General features: G+C 37.4%; 1 protein-coding gene across 1 annotated transcript; it reads right to left on the reverse strand.

The window, feature by feature from the left end:
• Positions 1-1,560: 1,560 nt before the first annotated feature.
• Positions 1,561-16,510, reverse strand: MTFR2 (mitochondrial fission regulator 2). Its single transcript, XM_033095003.1, has 8 exons — positions 15,527-16,510; positions 14,516-14,632; positions 13,234-13,338; positions 12,658-12,770; positions 11,470-11,705; positions 9,450-9,807; positions 3,372-3,546; positions 1,561-1,873 (listed from the first exon to the last, which is right to left on the reverse strand). Exons 2-8 carry the CDS (start codon positions 14,576-14,578, stop codon positions 1,844-1,846), a joined length of 1,080 nt encoding a protein of 359 aa, XP_032950894.1. The 5' UTR covers positions 14,579-14,632; positions 15,527-16,510; the 3' UTR covers positions 1,561-1,843.
• Positions 16,511-21,885: the final 5,375 nt, after the last annotated feature.

Consider the following 21,885-nt stretch of genomic DNA (forward strand, 5'->3'; position numbering starts at 1 on the left):
TATAAAACTGAAAATGCAAGACTACCTTGGGAGATAAAAAGCAGTTATTTCAGGGGAAAAAACTAATTACAAGAACAATGAAGAGAAAAGGCAGGGTGAAGAAATGTATAGGAGGGTCAGGAACAACAGCAGGAATAACCCGTCACAAAACTACCCAGAGGCATCTAAGCTACACTGCTACACCTTCTGTGTCATTCGGAATGCTTTGGCCGCAAGTAACGGAAAACCCACAAGGCCCATTTTTCTTGTTTATCTTCCTCATATAACAAGAAGTCTGGAGACAGCTCTTGCTGGTGTTGGTTCAACAGCTCGGCAATGTCAGGGTTCACATCTCTGTGATCCAAAGTCTATCCCTATGATAGTGGCTGCATGGTCACTCCTCACTGGAAGGTGGCCAGGGAGAAAGGGGCTGGAAATGGAGGGGACCAGGCAACCAACTCTCTGCCACAGCAATAAGAACACTGTGCGCAAACTGGGCTTTTCTGAAAGGAGACCTTGGCAAACGGGTAAATGCTGAATCCATTCAAATGGAATCTAAGCCCCCAGCTGGTGTACAGACTAAAGGATCTAGGGAAACATGTAAATTTCCTTATCATATTAGTATATGGGCAGAAGGACAAAATACCTACCCCAAATCTATGTGTTTCATTTGTATTACTCGAAACTATCTACAGAGCTGTCTTTCAAAAAAAGTTCAGACTTCATGAACAAGTAGTAAGAAATAAATGAATTTAAATTGCTACAAAACACAACCAAGTTAAAAAGGCACATTTATTTTATAATACATTCTATTTACAAAGGAAAGAATATAACTATAAGGAACAAAGGAAATGAAATGATAGACATGCATATTTACATAGCAAGTATAGGCAAAATTATGAAGAAGATTCTTTAAGTACTAGCATCACATCAGTTTTTAAGTATAATTCTCTATCACCTCAGGAAGAATTTTGAGGAGACACAACCTATATGATTCAAACTATGACTATCTTAATGAAAAAAATTATATTATTTGAAAATCTCCAAGGTCCTGGAGGTCAATCAAGTAAACCAGATCACTACCAATTTTTAAAAGATTCAGAGGCTCTTAAATTAGGAAGTCATAATTGCTTTAAAAAACTCAAACGTACTATCATTTGCTGGTAGTACCATACAGACTTGGTTTACATAAACTTCTTAATCCATTAAAATGGCTTCTGTTACCTTATAGCGAGACCCTACTGTCCTCTAATGAGAAACATTAAGTCATTTACCATTTAGCTCTTAGGAAAAATCATTCAAAGTGTGTATTCAGCCTTTAATAACATTAACATACATGGAAAAAAAATCAATATGCATAACTACCCTGTTTCCCTGAAAATAAGACCTAGCCGGACAATCAGCTCTAATGCATCTTTTGCAGCAAAAATTAATATAAGACCCGGTCTTATATTATATTACATTATATAAGACCGGGTCTTATAGTAAAATAAGACCGGGTTTTATGTTATATTACATTACATAAGACCGGGTCTTATATTATAGTAAAATAAGACCGGGTCTTATATTAATTTTTGCTCCAAAAGACGCACTAGAGCTGATTGTCCGACTAGGTCTTATTTTCAGGGAAACACGGTATCATCAGATCCAGTTGCTGGATCTTCCAAAACCACACAGGTATTCTTAAGAGTCAACCCTCTTCAGACCTCTGCGCTAATACACCCCAGTGTACAGACTTCGATTAACTTCATTAACAGAAGATTAAGCTGTACTGAAAGGCATGCCAGCATATTTCTACAGTCTTTCCTTGTAACAGTGTTGACACAGCTCGATTGTTCACACCTTTTGTTTGCCAGTTCTTCGTTTAGTTCTGACTGTGAATGTGATGTCCAAACTGAAATAAAGCAAATGTTTAACATAGAAATTATTCTAATGTAAAAAAAAAAAAGTGGCACCACAAGCACTAAATGACCCCTTGAGGTTTTATTCATTCAACAATAGTTATTTGAGAGTGGTCTATGTGCCTGAAAATATACAAAAAGAGATGCTTTCTCTAAGATGTTCATATTTGGTTGGAGAGAAAGTGCTAAGAATAGTGAGCAGTATAAAACAACCCTGTAATTCCCCACTGATTCACTATCATTGGGAAATAGTTTTTTCCATGCAAGTTAATTTCTTAGGTAACAGAAGGTTTTCAAACACCCTAGCATTTTAATAAACCGAGTTCTAGTCACTCCTCTACCAATCAGATGTGGGGTTACGGGCAGGTTACTGAAGACCTAGGAGGCTCATTTTCCTCGTGTGTAAAACAGACAATATTGGCCCTGGGTTTTTGTTGTTGTTTAGGATATGGCTGTGAAAATTAAATGAGTACTTTTAAATTAAAAGTACTTTGCAAGTTATAAATTTCTATACAAATGTTAAACATTTATTTTTAGACATATTTTCATTTTTATTGTAATATTCCTAAACTAAAACGTATACCTTTTTGTCTTCTTAGAGTCAAGCATTTCCTGACTCTATCATGTTGATGATAAACATCAGATATTGTGGACACACGATAGTAACTCAGAGACCACACAGGCTAGAACATGAGGACAATTTTCCCCCATTCTGTTATGCTCTTGGAGTTTCTATGTCCTTCTTAGTTTTTCCATATCCTCCTCTTTTGACAGCTACCACTCCTCAATGCCATCTGTCTATCTGCCTTCAGATGCTGTCCCTCTTTCACGGTCCTCTTGTCAACAAGGCTTATTCTTATGTACTACCTCAGTTAAATTATGAGATGGGAAAACCACTCCCAAAATTAGAATTACGTCTAAATTAAAGAAAAGACACTTCAAGTAAGGAGCAATCTTAAGAGTCAAGTTTTTAAAATATAATGTGTGCCCCTTAAAGTAACCAAAAAGCATTGCCACTGAAGATAATTATGCTCCCATTTGCTTTTTTTTAAAGCAGTTAACATTCTATTTAACTAAAAAATCCAAAGTCTATATTTGACTGAGAAAAATTCTGGGGGATTCAGATGTAACAATGATTAGGTGGAATCTATTCACACCACTGTTCTCTGGTCCTCTCAGTTTGACCCCCCGTTCGTACCGCAGACAGCAACTTCAAGCAAGCACCTGTCCAGGACGAACCATTATAAACTTATGCACAATATTTTCCTACTCAAGTGTTTTATTTCAAAAAACTTCATAGAAGGCTATAAGCTGAAATGAGCATGGAAAAGTTAACAAAAACAACAGAAAACATGAGCAGCATCAACAAATAATTGTATAGCCCATTCTGCATAATCACTTCAAGAGAGCTTGAAGGCCAAGTTGTATCATGAACAATACACGTACACTTCAGAAAAACTGAAAAATTAACTGTACATCATTAGAGCTCACCCTTGAAGTTTCTGGACTGGAAAATGGAGACGACTCCCAAGACCTATTTTCTTTCTCAAAGGAATCATCATCTTGAAATGCAAATTTCTGCTTAAGTGCCTGGGATATTAAAGACACTGGATCCCATTGTGAATTCTGTCTTTTCCTCTTATGAATGGGTCTGCCTCCAGGTGACCTATTTTTTTAGGTGAATAAATTAAAACTGTAATTTAAGCTCCTTGTTGACAAACAGCAGAAATACAAGCATAAGGTATTACAATCTAATTAGTCTTCAAGAGGGAAATTATTTTGCCATGAACGAAATAGGAATCAGAAAACCAAGAAACCAAGTGGGGCACTACCACAGCCTTGTTATGACCTAGGATTGATCAAACATCTCTGTGCTGAAGATCGTTATTTTGAATTATCTCACTTTTCAGTGGAAAATATAAATATTTAAGAACTTTTAAAATGACCAGATTGTTCATGAAAAGAAAATCATTAGGCAATTGTTCATTCAATCTTTACTTGATGCCGACTATTACCAGGCTCCATTTTACACTTTGAGGGTAGAGCGGTATCCTGCTCCCAAGGAACACTCTGGTGGCAGATAATCAATGGAGAACAAGGTCACTGTGGAGAGCAATAAGTGCTGCGAGTAAAACAACACAGGGTAACAGGGCAGGGACTAGAATGAAAGCACTTCAGGTGAGATGATCAGGAAAAGCCTCTTTAAGGAGATGACATCCTCTTTAAGGAAATGACAAGGAGTCAATTTTAGTGTAAACCTCCAGATGCATCAAGAAGGAACTTGGCATGTGTGAGAAAAGAAAAACGAAAAAAGGGTATAGCTGGAGTGCAGTGAGTAACGTGGGAAGTAGGACATGAGGTCAGAGAAAAGCAAGAGCTGGATCCTAGAGGGACTTACAGGCCACAGCAAGGGGTCTGTATTTTATTCTGAGCACATGGAAATCACCAGAGGTGTTTAAGCAGGGAATGGCACAATCTGACTTCAATTTTTAAAGGCTCACTCTGGTTACTATATGGAGAAAAGATAAGAAAGTGAGAATGAAAAGAGAGAGACCAATTAGGAGGCTACGGCAGCAGTCCAAGCTAGATGAGAGGGTGGCTTTGAGTGGGAGGTGGCAGTTGGATCATGAGGGTTCACCAATGAGAGCTACATGCTGATGGAAAGAATATGGGACAGCAAGGAAAAGAAAAAACAAGGATGATTCCTAGATGTTTGGACTGAGCAACTCGGTGACGGTGTTGCCATTTACCGATATGCAAAAGAATTGGGGAAGAACAGATTTTCAAGGTACAGGAAGGGAACAGGTAGGAAGGAAGAGTTCTGTTTTGGACATGTGAAACTTGAGATACCTGAGAGACAGGCAAATGAAGATGTCAAGTAGGCACTTTGTCAAGTAGGTATGGGGCTCAGAGAAGAGGTCGGGGATAGAAAAATAAATGGGAGTCATTAGCATACAGCTGGTTTGTAAAGCCACGGGACTAGATGAGATCAACAAAGGAAACCATGTGGATGGAGAAGAGAAGGGAGCTGAAGTCTGAGTCTTAGACATACCAACATTCAGACCAGGCTCAGAAGGAGGAATAAGCAAAGGAGTAAGACGTAGACAATGAATTAAGAGGAAAACCAAGTCTGATTTCCCTGAAGCCAAGTGAAGAAAGTGTTCCAAAAAAGAGGGACCCACAGACTATCAAATGCTGCCAAGGAGTCAAGAGGAGCAATGCTATTTGACAACATGGAGTCAGTGGTGACCTCGACAAGAGAAAGTTTCACTGGAGTGACGGGGAGAGACACCACATCACCATCAGTAAACGGCAGCGAGAAATGGAAACAAACTGTTGACAACATCAAACATTTCTATCGGAAAGGGGAACAGAGAACTAATAACGGCTGGCGGTATACATGTTTTGAAGATGGGAAATACTCAGGAGTAAGGAGAGTAAAGTAAAGAAGTTAATGTGATGATGAAGACAGAAGGGATGATTTTAAGTGAAATCCTTGAGAAGCTAAGAGAAGGGGAACCAGTGACCATAGGGAGAGGCTGACCATGAACAGACACTTCACAGTAACAAGAAGGAAGGCAGGGAACGTGGGTAGCAAATCTGTAAATGTAAAGAAGTGGGAAGTCTCATCTGATTTCACAGTAATGTATAATGAGAGGTTAGTTGTAGAAACATGAGAGAAAAGTTGTAGAAACATGGAGGGTATTCTACTAGCCTCTTAGTTGTTTCTCCAGTGATGGTAACAGTCAGAGTCACCATTTTACACTGACGGTGCCCAGTGATACCAGTAAGCGATCTACTTGGCATCATGTGTACATAGAGCCATAAGTGTGTACATACATCTCTGTACTAGCTGCCTCATACAAGGATCAAATCATACCCTCATTAATAACTATATGACGTATCTGTCCTAACACTGTGATACAGAAAATATATTTCTTACTAGAAACTTCGCTGAGGGATTTCTAAATGAAAATGGCAGATGTCTGCAAAATCCTACTAAAATGACAGTAAAGAAATTAAAAAGATGTACATCCACAAAGACAAAGAGATTACAAGAGGAGAAAGTAGATAATAATTTCAATAAAATGTTGAAAACTGGAAAGTTGATGAAAATGAGGGAGGGGAGTGGGTGGTAAGCGGCCACCCTAAAAAAGAGATTAAGAAAGTCTACATACTGATATACTCTTTCCTTGTTCTCTTTCCCCATTCAACCTTCGAACTACCTGGCTCGTGCCCCCATCTAATTCCCATCTCTTCTAACCAAGAAGGGGAATGAAGAACTCTCTAGCCCCAAAGAAAAAACATACAGCTATTGAAATATGGGGTCTGGCCAACAAAATAGCGGTCAGTTTCCTTACTCAATCCTTACTAAATTGTAAAGCTCACCAGCCAACAATCCACCTCACACAAAGAACCTTCAACCAGGTTTTCAATGCCTCACTTTTAAATATGAATGTACAGCTAAGAATCATCAGCTACTTAAGACTCCAAAACTACAGGTAGAATCTAAAATCAACAAGAGGAAAAAAGGAACTCAGGAAAACTAGATAATTCAAGAGCAAAAAACCCCTTAAAACTCTACCTAATATCTTCAGTGGATTAAAACAAACAAAAGCAAGTAGATACAAAAAAAGGCATTCAGAGAAAAAGGAATGGCTATTGCAAATTAAAAATAGGACGGCAGGTAAAAATGCAATAGAAAAGGCCCTTGGAGCCGAGCACCGCTGCCATGTCTTCCGGGCCAGCGGGAACGCCCTGCAGAGCCTGGTGGAGCCTCTTAAACTGGAGGCCACGTGGAGAGGATCAAGGTCTCTCAGGTGGCTGCAGAGCTCCAACAGCACCGCAGGCAGAATGCCTGCAAGGATGTCCCGCTGGTTGGTGTTCCAGCCAGAAGCAACCCTTCCAGAAGCCCAGATCCTGTGCTTTACTCTGAAGACTGTGGGAAAGAAGTTCGCTGAGAAATGTCTTCAGGTGCAATGTGATGAACGACTGCCTCCAAGTCTCAAGAAAACGTTTTTCTCTAACCAGATAACTTAGATGTTTCAGACCTTTCCTGTGTCCTGGTACTACAGCCAAACTTCTACAGAAATTGATGAGTTTCAACTCAAATTAGGAAACTAGGCAAAGGAGTAGACCTTTAAATAATAATGCCCTGGTTTGTTTGGTGTAGTGCTTTTATGCTTTTAAGACAAACAAAAACCTTACCACCAAATATACCAAAATGAACCTCTTTCGTAAGTGAATTACTAGTGTTTCCATACTTAGAATATTATGTATGTTTTATTTACTGGATGTTTACATTTTGGGAAGGAAAACATTTTTATTAAAAAATTGAATATTTGTAATTTGTTGTTCCTAAGATTTTTATACTGTAACAAAATTTGTTCTTTTCTTATGAATTTGTACAATTTCTAAATGAAGATAAGCCAGTGGAAAAATGGGGGAAGAATAGGCTTTGTTAATCAAATGATATCTTGATTTTTCTAAATGAGACTGTTTTATTTGTAACACTAAACAAGGGAGCTGTTTCTTAGCAAACCTGTTTGGAAAGATTGATGTTTGTCATGTAGTAGATTGCCCCATTTTGTGTATGAAGCAGATTTGATTTTTGTCTTCTTAAGTTACGCTACTTTAAAGTTGTGATTGTATTTTTAAAAAATACATTATTTCATGTCTTTAAAAAAATGTAATGTGAAAAATCTTACAAATTAAATGAATTCTTAATGTCATTAAATGTTTTACTTTGATGATGGGCATTTGATTTAATTTGTGACAATTTTTAAAGGATACTTTGTGTTTGTAATAATCTTTGAAGAGCTTGGAAATAAAATTTCTGCTTGATTGAAAAAATGCAATAGAAGGGCCGGCCCGGTGGCTCAGACGGTTGGAGCTCCGTGCTCCTAACTCCGAAGGCTGCCGGTTCGATTCCCACAGGGGTCAGTGGGCTCTCAACCACAAGGATGCCAGCTTGATTTCCCGCAAGGGATGGTGGGCAGCACCCCCTGCAACTAATGATTGAACACGGCACCTTGAGCTGAGCTGCCACTGAGCTCCCGGATGCCTCAGTTGGTTGGAGAGCGGGCTCTCAACCACAAGGTTGCCGGTTTGATTTCCGGCAAAGGATGGTGAGCTGCACCCCCTACAACTAGCAATGGCAACTGGTCCTGGAGCTGAGCTGCACCCTCCACAACTAAGACTGAAAGGACAACAACTTGAAGCTGAACGGCACCCTCCATAACTAAGATTGAAAGGACAATAACTTGGAAAAAATCCTGGAAAAATACACACTGTTCCCCAATAAAGTCCTGTTCCCGTTCACCAATAAAGTCTTTAAAAAAAAAAAAAGTGATATGCATATAAATTAAAAAAAAATGCAACAGAAGAGTTGAAAGGTAAATTAAAGAATTTTCTTAGAAAGTATAATAAAAAAGCAAAGAGAAAGAAGATAGTAAAAGGAAAGATATGAACATAAGTGGAATAATTCTGGTGTTCAAACTTCTAATAGGAGTTTCAGGAAAAGAAAACAAAGGAAAAGAATGGGAGAAAATTATCAGAGAAATGTTTATAAGAGATTTCCAAAAATGAAGGACCTAAAATTCTAGATAGAGTCCACACGTGTCCAGGATAAGGAAAAAAAAAAAAGAACTCTCCAGGGACATCGTCATGAAATTTCAGAATACCAGGACCAAAGAGATCCGAAATGCTTCAAGAACAAAGAAATAGGTTTCATACTAGGAATCAGAATATCAACTTCTCAACAGGAAGACTGGAAGCTAGAAATCAATGGAACAATGTTTCCAAATTGTTGAGAAAATGATTTTCTGCCTATTATACCCGCAGCCAAACTAGCAATTAAGTGTGAGAATACAATAACATTTTCAGATATGCAAGGTCTTAAAATAATCCATCTGACTGCACTCTTTCTCAGGAGGCCATAGGAAGATATGACACCCAGGAAATGGATGATGCAACACAAGATAAAGAGTAAGAGAATGCCCAAAATAATGAAGGAAATCCTTAGGAAGACGACAATGCAGCAGGTTTAGAGAGCACCAAGTGAAACTGGAACAGGACAGAGGGCTCCTGAAGGAGAATTAAAAACAAAAAAGGAACTGAGAGAAGCAATTATTAACTCCAACAAAAATATAAAACCATTCAGCAAAATATAATCATATATAAAATGGCTTATCTGTAAATATTTATTGTTATAAGGATATACATTCTGAATACTGACTTAAGACTGCGATTTAACTATGTAATAAGAAATATATGTATGTGTGTGTGAGAGGGTAGAATGTCTGAGACTATATTCCTAATCTTTAACAATGGAAAGCAAATATAATTAAAATATCAAGAAATAGCAAAAGAAGTATGTTGTTTCAAAAATATGGAGATAACACACTAGAAGGAAGACTCAAAAAAATTGAAAATGATTCCTCTGGGAGGGGCATTTGGGATGAAAAGGAATAAAAGAAGACATATATATGTTTACTTTGATAAATATAATAATTTTTAAAAATATCACTGATAAAATTTTGGTTCATTTCTCAAATTATGAAAACATACCGTTCAATAGCACGAAGTTTAACCTTATTCATATCCTTGAGAACATCCAACATGTTTGGAACATCCTGGTTTTTCTGGTTTTTTGAATGACGACTGTAATTGGTCTTACTAGCACCTGGGTGCTGTTTTTTCATTTCAGTTGCTGAATTATCTGAGGCACAAGTATTATTAGATCCTGGTTGTACAAGAGGAGACCATAGAGGCTGCAGAGAAGAAAACTGAGGGGGCAGTGGAGGTGGAGGAGGAGGACAGGGGAGACCTGAACTTGAAAATGGATCTGATCCGACACTCAGTTGAGCAGTCTCTGATGATGGCATTTGTCCCAAATCACCAGGCCCATCACTGAAGTCAAAGGAGCCTAAAAACAAAGTAGTCTGTTGAAAAAAACCATGCAAAATTCTCTTTCACATAATACACAACACTACTTAGAACCAAAACAGGAACAATTTCTGTAATGCTACTAAAATAATGACGTGGCTAGGAAGGACATGTGGCAAGGAATCCCACCTGCTCGGTAATTTCCATAAGCGTCAGGCCAAAGAGTAAAATTACTTTTAATCCAATTAGGATTTTCTGTGCAGGCCCTTTAAAGTGGGAAGGGGGAGGTACATTTTAAAGAGAAAATAAAAAGCACTTTTTCAATCTGAATTTCATCCTGTATTTTAAAAACGAAAACATGATCAAAAACTTATAGTTAGAAACACTCAGAATGGTATATTCGCTCTATGATGACACTGTAGAAACACACAAGCATGTATTTTCTAGGCAAGAGCCTAGGATGAGTACAGAGCACAGTAGTCCCTCTTTTTCCGCGGTTTCACTTCCCATGGTTTCAGCAACCCGTAGTCAACCTTGGTCCAAAACAATCAAATGGAAATTTCAGAAATGAACAGTTCTAAATTGTAAATTGCATGTGGGTCTGAGTAGCGTGATAAAATCTTCCACCATCCTGCTCCGTCCTACCCAGGACATGAATCATCCTGTTGTCCAGCATATCCACACTGCATACGCTCCATTAGTCACTTAGTAGCCATCTGGGTTATCAGATCCATCGTTATGGTGTCACAGTGCTTGTGTTCAAGTAACACTTATTTTACTTAATAGTAGCCCCAAAGCACAACAATAATGATGTTAGCAATAAGATATACCAAAGAAGTGTCATGAAGTACTTCCTTTAAGCAAAAAGATGTGTATATATATATATATATATATATATATATGTATATATGAAAACAACATAGCATACATAGGGTTCAGTACTATCCATGGTTTCAGGTATCCATCAGGGGTCTTAGACTATATCCCCCTCGGAAATAGGGTAACTACTGTACTTAACTTTTTCACAACAGATTTGCTTCTAAAAGGCTGTTTGTCACATGATAGCTAAAAAAGTAATGTGTATTTATATCTCATTTTTATTATTATACATTATATAATATTTATATATTATGATACATTATATATTTATAACATGTATTTATGTATTCATATATATATGAGTATATGGATGTGTATATATACATATATATTATGTGTGTGCATGCATGTATATACGTTAAAGCAAGTTATGTCTCTAAAAATTTAGAAAAGGATCATCTAGAAAACATTATTCACCTAACTTGGTGGAGAATAGCAGCAATAATTTCAAACTACAAATATATGAAGACTCAAACCTATCCTCTTCTTTCAAATTAATATATTCTCCTCTTAAATTTCCAATGCTTTCCTGAAGAGGTAGAAAAGCTTACTTAGAAAATAGGCTTTTTAATACAAAAGTGCAATCTTCTACAGTAGCTTGCTTTTCTTTAAACCAAAGCCATCTCCCTCAATACCAATTTGTCTTGATTTATTCTAAATAAACATCAGACATAGTAATTTTATATATCCTACATCCTTTTGAATTTAATATCATTCACAAGACACATGAACATCTTATTCAGAACTGTAAGTAAGACTTAAATAATGACTTAAATACTAAACAAGTATCATCTAACCGAAACAAAAATCCAAAGCTACTTACCAGAATTGGTACTGTTTTTCAGTTCCTGCATTTGCACAATTGCAGCAATCTGAGAGCGAAGAAAAGTTAGTTCATCTTCAAGCGCAGCTATTTTTTTAATTGCAGCTTCACTTACAGGCTGATCATTTTTCATTGGTTTGTTATGTCTTGGAGCAGGTGACAATGGATCCCAAACTACTTGCCCTGGATGAAAAAATTTACTTTTCTCTTCTTCCTCATTTTTCCATATACCATTTCTGCGGGTGGAAGAAAGGAAGAAATGGAAGGAGAGGGAGAGGAGGAAAATTTTCCAAGAGAAATAAATTATTTCAGTCAAAGAGGAATAAAGACACCAAAACAAAATCAGAGTAGTTAGTTCTCTTTATCCCATGTTTGTCTCTAGACTCACTGAGATCAAGTGCTACATCTTATGTAAAGTAACTTTGTATTTTCAATACACAGAACAGAATGTAGCCTTAATAGGTGTCCAATAAATGATCAATGAAGGAACAAACCTGGCTTTTAGGTTGTAAAACAAAAATAATTATCCTGTAACTGTCCTGCCTAGTTGTTTTAAACATAGTACAAGTTTATTTATTTAAAAGTAGAGTTGATTTATTTAGAAATTCTACGTACTCTGAATACGCATACACAGTACTGAAAAGCCTTATATTCAGTATAATGTTAAGGGTAAATTTATGGTATTCTAATTTTTTAAAAACTGATAAACCAGTTTGATACACAAAAAATAATTCAGTTGTAATATTTGAATAATTGACCCTTATTATGTGTAAATCCTGTATCTTAATATACTAACAAATAACTTAATACTCCCTAGGAGAAATACATTCAAATTTTGAAATATGTTTAACATCACTGTCTATAAAAATTATAAGTTTTAACTAAATATATAAAATAAAATAAATCTAGTATCTAGTATAGGAAACAGCTTTTTCATAAAAATAAACACAGTGATTCTGATATCCTTTTACTGTCATTCCTTCCTAGGCCTGATGTTAGCTTTAAATGTTCATTAACAATAACTGGCTAAAAATGAAAAACAACCAATCATCCTTATTAGGAAAATATTAGTAGGAGACAGCGCAGTAGAGAAATAGACAAAATAATTAGTCTGAACAAACTTCAACATGACCAATAACTGAGATTATAGAACATACCCCACTTTCCAAGATAAGTATGTAAAATTACCGAAATCTGACATATCTGGCTTCTTCATCATTTGCCACACACAAAATATCAGCAAAAGATGGAATTACAGATCCACAGTTACCAGATTCTACAGAGTTCAGGATTGGGATCAACTAAAGTAAAAAAAGGGAAAAATAAGTCAGAGCTCTGCATGGAGGCAGGGGGAAGACACACTCATGCCCACAGAAATCAAGTAAGTTAAAAATCCAAGAGGGAAAAGACAAAAGGATATTCAACAGAAAAACATGCACCTATTAGCAAGAAAAAATACTGAGGAAAATATTATTCTGAAGTCTAAACGTGTAGCGCTATTCTCTCCCCTGGTTAATGTCAGCTATCATAAAGCATAAACTAGAAGAATAAAAAAAGCTATGCAGTATTGCTTTGCACCTGCCCAACTTTGAATTATTTAAAGAAATAAACACAAAAACATACGTGAAATGTCTTGTTTACAGGATTATACCAAAGATTTTTGGCTTGCAGGAAATATTTTTCTTTTGTTCTACCTTATATCCTTAGGAGTACCTATGAATATTTTATACACAGTGATTAAGCAATGCACCTTGACTGACTTACCTCAAAATTAGGTCTGCGACAAGGTTCTAAAGGAAGAATTTTCCCAATAATACGAACAATACTCCGAGTTGATCCATAGTCTTTATTAATCCAAATATGCAAAACCTATTTAACATGAAGCATTGTTTAAAAAGTACTCTATTAAGCATGTTTATATATCTATGGGGGAAAAAAGCAATGTAAAAGATTCAATTACATTTATTTTTAAAAAGAAAATATAGAGCAGTGTACTCAAAGTATTTTCTTCAAAGAATTAAACTTTATTATTTGTCTTTTTAAAAAAAAGGATGGAGTAAACACACGTATTCCAGAAATAAAGATTTTTTAGGAAAGCACCACAAATTCATTTTGGTTTCTATTTCTGATAATGTCAGAAATAAATACCTTGGGAACTTTGTTAAAAAAAATTGTCTCCCCTCCTCCCAGCTAAAAATCCCATCTTTTGGCCCAATCAAAATTTGACAATTTTAATTTCTCCAGCAATGAGGTAATACAAAGTATATTCATGTAGTCTCCTTTAAAGGAGAGATAAAGAGGGGAATGAATAAATCAGGTTGTAGACAATTTAAGAGTTCTTTACTTACAATGGAATATATCTGCTGAAACTCAGTTCTTGAAAATATAATAGAAATGAAATGTTAGGGTAAGGAGGATCAAATATATGGTAATGGAAGGAGAACTGACTCTGGGTGGTGAATACACAGTGGGATTTATAGATGATGTAACACAGAACTGTACACCTGAAATCTATGTAATTTCACTAAAAATTGTCACCCCAATAAATTAAAAAAAAAAAAAAAGAAATGAAACATGCTACTGTAATTCAAATAATACTGTGTCTTTTAGCTTGGGCTTCCCATATAGGTATAAACTATTCCCTCCAAAAAAATATGACACAATATTTATTTTTTTGGCAGAGATTTGAACACAAAGCATTTTCTCTTTAAAAAGCATCAAAAATTGGACTTTTCATTTTTCGTGAGATCCCATAACAAGGACTAAGTTTATTATGAGCAACAGATATAGGTCACATCCTGTTAGCATCCTCATGTATATGTACAGTAAGCATTTGTTGGCATTTGACCTATCAGGTAAACAGGTTCCTAATAATCTTACCTCTTTTAACTCAAATTATCAAAGCTATACTATTGCAAATTCGCCTTTGTTACACCTGAAGAGAAATAACAATTTTGCCTTAAATACTTACGTATAAATCATTTTCAAAATGAGACTCAAGAACAAATACAACAGATTCATTGAAACCCATCAAAAAAACATTTACCTGGTCCATGGGAACACCAAAATATTCCAGCATCTCTCTTAAAATATTCAGTATGAAAGACATTGATGAAGCAAATACAGAAGCAAATTCAAGAAAACATCATCAGTTTCTTAATACCTGTAGGGAAAAAAATTAGAAAATATTACTCTTGACAAATAATTAACTGTCTCATAAATTGTATTAAATAATCTGGAAGAGTCCTTTCGTTACACATCACACCATCAACTAACCTCTCTGACCAGTATTATTTTGAAGGAAGTCAAAGAGAAAGAGGAATGGGGAGTGGGGCAGTCATGGTAAAGGAAACTTCAATTTATCAATTAAACTGCATCAAAAGTGGGCGGGGGGGGTGGGGGTAAGGGGGAAGGTGAGGGGATTAGAAAACAATCAGTAACCACTAGATGGCCACGGGGTTTTGAAAATTAATCTGGGGAACGTAATTTAGTGGTTACAGAGGGTAAGGGGGGTGGGGGGGTGGGAGATGAGGGCAAGGGGGATCAAATATATGGTGATGGAAGGAGAACTGACTGGGTGGCGAACACACAATGTAATTTATAGATGATGTAATACAGAATTGTACACCTGAAATCTATGTAATTTTACTAACAACTGTCACCCCAATAAATTTAAAAAATAGTAATACTAATAAAATAAAAAGTTCACAGGATGTTTGAGCCTAATAAGTAACAATAGACTGGACACCTTGCAGGGAAGCCTTCCAGTCAATTGCGACAGCAAAGCTCTCTCCTCTGAATCAGGAGAGGTTTGAGTTCAGCCCACCCTTGAAAGCAGGCAAGGGGGCCAACCCAAGTCTTTAACAAAATGAACAGTACCTCTTCCTCACAAACGTAGCAGAGTGCCACCCATCCCTTCACGTTTATTTTAAAAGTTAAGTGACCTTAGTCACCCAACTAGTATGTACCTGGCTAAGACTACCGCCCGGTCGAGTCCCTCGCTTTGGCTGCAAGCTTCCCTAAGGGCTCTCAAACCTAGCACTGTCGCCTTGCTCACCTTCCTCCGAAGCCGAGCCTCCCAGCAAACACCGGAACGTCAAGATGCGGTCGTTAAGGCACCCTGCCTCGAAATCCTCAGTCGACGAAGCCAGGCGTGCGCTAGTGCTGGTCCAGAACTGCTCAGACGTGTCCAGGAACGCTCAGACCTGTGTCGGCCCGCGCGCCGCGGCTTGCAGGCCACAGGTGGTAACGACGCCCCCACTGACCCGGGGCTGAGCCCTGGAGCCCCTCGTTCAGCCGGGGTAACTCCAGGGTAGGCGCTGCCGCCTCCTCCCGTGTCCCACACAACCTGCTGTTCTCCAGGACAGGCTCACTACTTCCGCGTTCCTGGACGAAAATCAAACTCCGCGGGCCGTGACCCTGTGCCCAATCTCATTGGACAAGGCTAAAGATCGCTGCTGGTGATTGGTTGCGTGATAAAGTCAGGTAGTTAAGGTTCTGGACTACTGGGGTTTTCTTCTCCTTTAAGAGGGCGGGCCTTCCGAGAGGCAGTCAGTAGAAACCAATAGGCAGCTGGTGGGCGGGACAGGCCGCGCGGGGACAGAGACGCAGGCGCAGGACGAGGTTTTAGGTTTCCCCGGTGCTCTCAAATACGGGTGTCTACATCCGGGCATTTTGGAGCAATCATGGGCCCTAGAGCCAGGCCTAGCCGGAGTTCGTGCCCCACAGATCTTCGCAGGTCAAGTATGTCGCCCCGTACACCAGACCTGAAGCGGGGCCGCACTCCCAAGTCCGCTTGCCGGGGGAGTCGCGATTTATTGTTTGATCAGTCATTCGTTCAGTGCCTTATATGCTATGGGACTAGCAGAAGCTAAGTACCGTCCTCGAGGGATCTGCAGCTTTGCAGTACTTAGAATGTTCGATCACGAAACGCTCCTGATTATCCAGGCTACCAAATATGGACCGGACACTGACCTGTCCTAGCCGCCGATGGCAAAGTGATGACCAACTCATGACAGGTGATAATCCAATGGTCAACTCTTATCTGATGTTACTGACTTCATAAGAGACAAGTTTCTTCTTCGTATTTCAGCAAGGGATGAATTAAGAGTAACATGACAATTTACTGTGCCTTCTGCTGACCTACATAAAAAACGGGGGCAGTTTTTAACCAATTTCTCTATGGCCTGTAACATTTGCTCATTCAACTAATACTGAATGTCGTGTGCCAGGAACCATTCTAAGCAGTCGTGGGGCGGTGGGGGGTGGAATGCAAAGGCTGGTAAAGTCCTACCAGGCCCTCTAGGAGTTTACAGTGAGATCTCAGAGGCTTTCTCAGCACCATGGCATCTCTCGCCACTCTTACATTTCTTTATAGCAATTACCACCATGTATATTTATGCTCCCCCAACAGCCAAACTGGACTGTAATCTCCAGAACAGGAACCTGTTTTGACCCATGCTGTATCTCCAGTGCTTTAGAAGAGTGCCTTGTATATAACAGGCATTTAATCAATATTGTTAAATAAAATAATTCAATATTGGATGAGAGAAAACACACACCAAGAATGACTTGGAACTAAGCAACTGGAAGAATAGTGAGTACAGTGACAGGACTAGTCTAAACTAGATTAGGATGAAAGCAGGGTCAGGAGAGGGGTGATGGGTAATATAGAAGTAGAAAGCCAATGGATCAGCAACCTTACCTATAATGAGCAAATCACATATTCAAGTTCCTTGTCCTTCCCTTTTTCCCTCGTAACTAATCATCTTATACCCTCCCCCAGTCTGATATCAAACAGCACATAATAGGGCCAGAACGGAAGCATCCCTTGAGAACATATAATGGGAACCACTAAAGCCTCCTTCAGGCTGCAATATTAACAGCTCAACATTCAACTGAGTTAGGGAGTAAGGTGGGCCCAGGTCAGATCCCACCCACCCCCCCTCCACACAAACCCCCGCCCTCCCCCCACCCCCCTCTTAACAACTCTACACTAAAATTCATTTTTCAGAGGTCCTTCCTCCAGTTTACTAAAGCATTCATACGTAGATCTTGATCTTTTGAAACTTAACATTTTTCTTTCATGTAAAATAATTTTTCTTCTTTTCAAATCATGCAGGAATCAGAAAAGCTTCTGACTTTACATAGCTACCTTTTCTGTTGTTTTTGAGTGGTGTTCCGAAATATGGTGGCTTGCTTTCTAAGATTTCCTGGCTGTGTTCCCCTCCACGGGTTTGATCTAGGCCCCACCCTTTGTCTATTGTCTCTGTCCTGCTTGATTCCATTTTCGTACTTTCTCCTTCATGTGGAGTCCGGTGCCTAAACGGTCTCTCCAATCCTTACTGTGGGTACCTTGCACTCACTATTGGAGAGGGAAAAAATAAACCCAAGTTTCAGCTGGCTAATATACGATTCTCCTTTTCTCATCTATCAGACGGTATCCCAATTCTTCCTTCAATTGGCACAGAAATCATTACTAGGCAGGTTGATGGTTTGCCCCCATCCATTTATATTTGGTGGGTTCATGAGAAAATACTTGTCACCTAATTGAATAGCAAATGCTGTCCATAGGTATTTGATTTGTTATGTAGGTGTATTTTTCCAAGACATTCTAAAACATTATAATCATCATACTATGTTCTGGATCCCTAAGGCCAAGAATTTTTTATTCATCTTTACACCAAATGCCAGGCATACTTTTTCAGTGAATTAATGGAGAGCATAAGGGCTGACTTAGACAAAGACTAGAAAGACTTGCACTTAATCTTGCCAACTGTAAGTAGAACTTCATTAGCCTAGTGAAGTAAGCCTGTTTTAGGTGATTGGGTGAACTCAAATTACTGGTATGTTAAATAATGGGGCAGAATACAATATAACAAACTATCAAAATACACAAGTCTTTTCGACCTTAATCATGAGTCTCATGAAAGGGTGATCTCCAGATTGGGACATCCATGCCCAGAAAGTTCATTTAAGTTCTATATTTCAAAAGGAAAAATACTTAGGGCCTTTTTCCTTGTTCTGCCTATGCTTGAAGCCTCTCACTGTAGCAGTAACACAGTACATTTCAAACAGACTGGTGCTATTTAAGATTACACACCTCTTAAAAGTTTCATTAAAACTTGACAACTATTTATTCAAATTTTTTGATACTAATTAAGACCAAGATTTTCCTTGATATTAAAATATTTCAAATTAGATTCTCCTGAAAATTTTTAGCGACAATAAAAATGACTAAGTACTGGAAAACAGTGGACCCCTACTACCTATGTATCTATAAAATCACTATCTTGATGAATATTAAAATTACAAACTCTAAGTTAAATGTTTATAGTCTAAAAGCAGAATTTTAATTTGAACCTTTAAATAATTTATATAAAAACAAGTCTAGGTTATGATTAGTGTTTGAATCCAAAGATTTTAAATAACTACTTGCTATTTTTAACAAAAATATTCTACTCTAGCTAGACCTCTAAAAGCATAAAGCATTATTTTTAGAAGATCCAGGACTTGACAGATTCTGTTATCTGTTTTCTGATACATTACATGCTCACAAGTAGGTATCCCTTGACTCTTGTCAATCACTTAACAAAAGACACAGGAGAAATAGTTCAAGGCTATCCTGCTAGTCTTCTGGACCATCCAGACAATGTATCGGTACTTCCTGATGTTTCCATTCAATCGTTTTCCTTTTTAGCAATAAGTCATACTTTTCAAGTTTGTCATGGTCTAAAGTAACAGGAATGAAAAACTTCTACTTCATAAAAATTCCAAATAATTTATTTTGATTGTCATACACAGTTAATAGCAAATTATTTGTCATCCAAAGATTTGACGTATGTCATAAGGACTATGGCATAAGTCAAAATGAAAAGCTGCATTACTACTACATTTTCTCAGTGTTGTGATATGAATGAAATTAATTTTTTAAAAATTATCACTGCTAATCTCGGTTGGTGATATCTAATTTAATAAAGCAAGCACCTTCAACTGTAGCTCTTAACCTTGAGTAAGTAATCCAGAGAACTAGCAAAAAGTTCAGCTTCAGGTAGTACAGCATTCCTGACAGGGAGATATCCAGATTCTGCATACTTCTATAAGCAGAAAACTTGCTATTCACAAGCTGCCTACTCTTCTTTTTATATACCAAGTAGTCAAGTATTAGCTCATTGAGTTTAAGTCTGTGTACCTATGCTTTTTATGCAATGGCTCTTGTTCTGTTCTCTACGGATCATGTTAAAATGATGAGGTTAGACAAGTGTTATCAAATGCCCCTTTTGGTTCTATGATTTGAATGTCTACTTCCTCTTCTAAGTAAAAGCCCTTGAAGTACTTGGAGATTACTGTCAAGGACCTATCTTAGTCATTATTTTTCTGAAGTGAACATACCTTTTCCGCTATTCCCATGACGTTTCAGACCTCCAGCTCCCGGTTCCCCTTACTTTATTGTTTTCTTTTAAAAACATGCTATTCCAAAACTACACACAAAACGTGATTTGACCAGTGTATTAAAAATAAAAGATTAACAATCTAATTCTTCTGTTCGCTGCAATCTGAACCCTCTTCTGTTCATCATTTTTACGGCAGCTTAGATTGAACTAGGTTTTTAGCAGCAGCCATTAAATCAATTGGCTTATACCTATCAAACGTCTACATAGGCAGTCATCATGCTTTCACTTATACACTCAAGGAGCATTTATTACATGCCTACAGTATGCACACATGATGCACAATGCCAGGTACTGAACATTTATCCTGGTGGACGACACCTAAGTGGAATGAGTTGCTAGTCTAACGAATGTGCTGCATTCAATGAGGACAAAAGAGGAATCTAATTTTTTACTAGGGTGTAAGATTTTAAGATAGGTAAATGAACAAGGAGTGGGATAAGGCAAGGCAAAAGCAGCTCATAGGGAATTCCTGTAGTTCATCTTAACTAAAGTTTAGGCAGCAAGATGACAAAGGGTTTTTAGCTTAAAAATGACATTAATTTTATAATTGAAAAACATCCCACAGATGGCAATTAAAGGATGAAATTTAAGGACCAGAAAGTCCAACTCAAGAGACTACTGCAGCAGCTGGGGCAAGTGATGAGCCTATTTATCACATTATCATGGGGGTTGGGGGAAAGGGTTAAAAGGAGGAAACGCTTTAATTTTGCAAGTTGAATATACCATCACCAAATGTATGCATAAAATATAATTGTATTTTATAACTATATTTTTATGCATACACTGGTGATGATATTCAACTTCTTTCAAAAAAATTCAAAGTGTATTTAACATTCCTCTTACGGCAGCCTTTGAAGTACCCTGTAACTTAATAGTTTGGTTTTCTCTTTCTAGTACAAATAAGACAGGAAAATTATGACCTTCCATAGTCAAGGACTAGATCCAATAGCAAGTAAACCAGTGTTCTGATGGGTGAGAGTGGTATTCTTTATTTTTTTTGTGGCCCTTTGAATTCCATGAAATTTGCAATTACTATGACAGTACCAAGAAATTATTGCCAAACAGTTCATGCTGTGAATGTAAATCCTTTCAAGTCACCTAGTTGTATACTGTCATATACTTTTATTAAAGGGAGGGCTCATTATTATTGAATCAGGACGTTGGGCAACCCCCAGAGATTAAGAAAAATCTGATTCCAATTCTTACGGAAATAAGAATTTGCCAACTCTTTTCTATTTGCCCAACCCTTTTCTACGTGCAAGAATCAAAATTATCTTCTGCATTTTAAGGGTGCTACAAATCAGTTCACTATTGTAAAACAACTAAAATGTTCATAGTAAAAACATTTTTCTTATGTATAGATCATTATAATTAAAACATAATCTGAGGGTTTTTTCCTAGCAGTGGTGGTGAAGTGCCGTCCTAACGCCCATTCTCTTTTGTAACCAACCAGTGGGATCCATTTTTAAAGGTTAAAAGATAATGAGGTAACATAATAAAGAGAACTAGCTCACTTAATTAAATGTACAACTTTGACTTCATTCTCATAACTGATGCACACTAACATTACATTACTGAATGTTTCTCAAAAATAAGGAGTCCAGCTCATAAATCTACACAATCTCCCAAGCTAGACAATGGAATACACTAATTTTCATAAATTCCTGGATTCTAAGAAACTGAGGAATAACAAACCCTATTCGCTTGAAACTTTGTTAACATAGACTCCTAGTTTTTAATATCCACCTCAATAAACTGAGCAATTAGACCCTTGATACCCATCTTTAAAAATAACAGTTTCAACTATTTGAGAACCCTAAATGTATGTAACAGCAAGTACTCTAAATTTTTGTTAGGGGATGTATCAAGATCTACTACTCAGAGACTAAGTCTAGTCAAATACAGTCCCATGACAATAGTTTATTTCTCCATTTGCCTTCTCTATTTAGCAACTTCATGAATT

Source organism: Rhinolophus ferrumequinum, chromosome 3, assembly GCF_004115265.2.
Source record: "Rhinolophus ferrumequinum isolate MPI-CBG mRhiFer1 chromosome 3, mRhiFer1_v1.p, whole genome shotgun sequence".
NCBI lineage: Eukaryota > Metazoa > Chordata > Mammalia > Chiroptera > Rhinolophidae > Rhinolophus > Rhinolophus ferrumequinum.

Coding starts and splice junctions, on each gene's coding strand:
- MTFR2 (XM_033095003.1), bottom strand. CDS start 14,578: ATGTCTTTCATACTGAATATTTTAAGAGAGATGCTGGAATATTTTGGT. Junction 11,706..12,657: donor GCCAGATATGTCAGATTTCG/GTAATTTTACAT, acceptor TTCCACCCGCAG/AAATGGTATATGGAAAAATG. Junction 3,547..9,449: donor AAACTTCGTGCTATTGAACG/GTATGTTTTCAT, acceptor CTAAAAAAATAG/GTCACCTGGAGGCAGACCCA.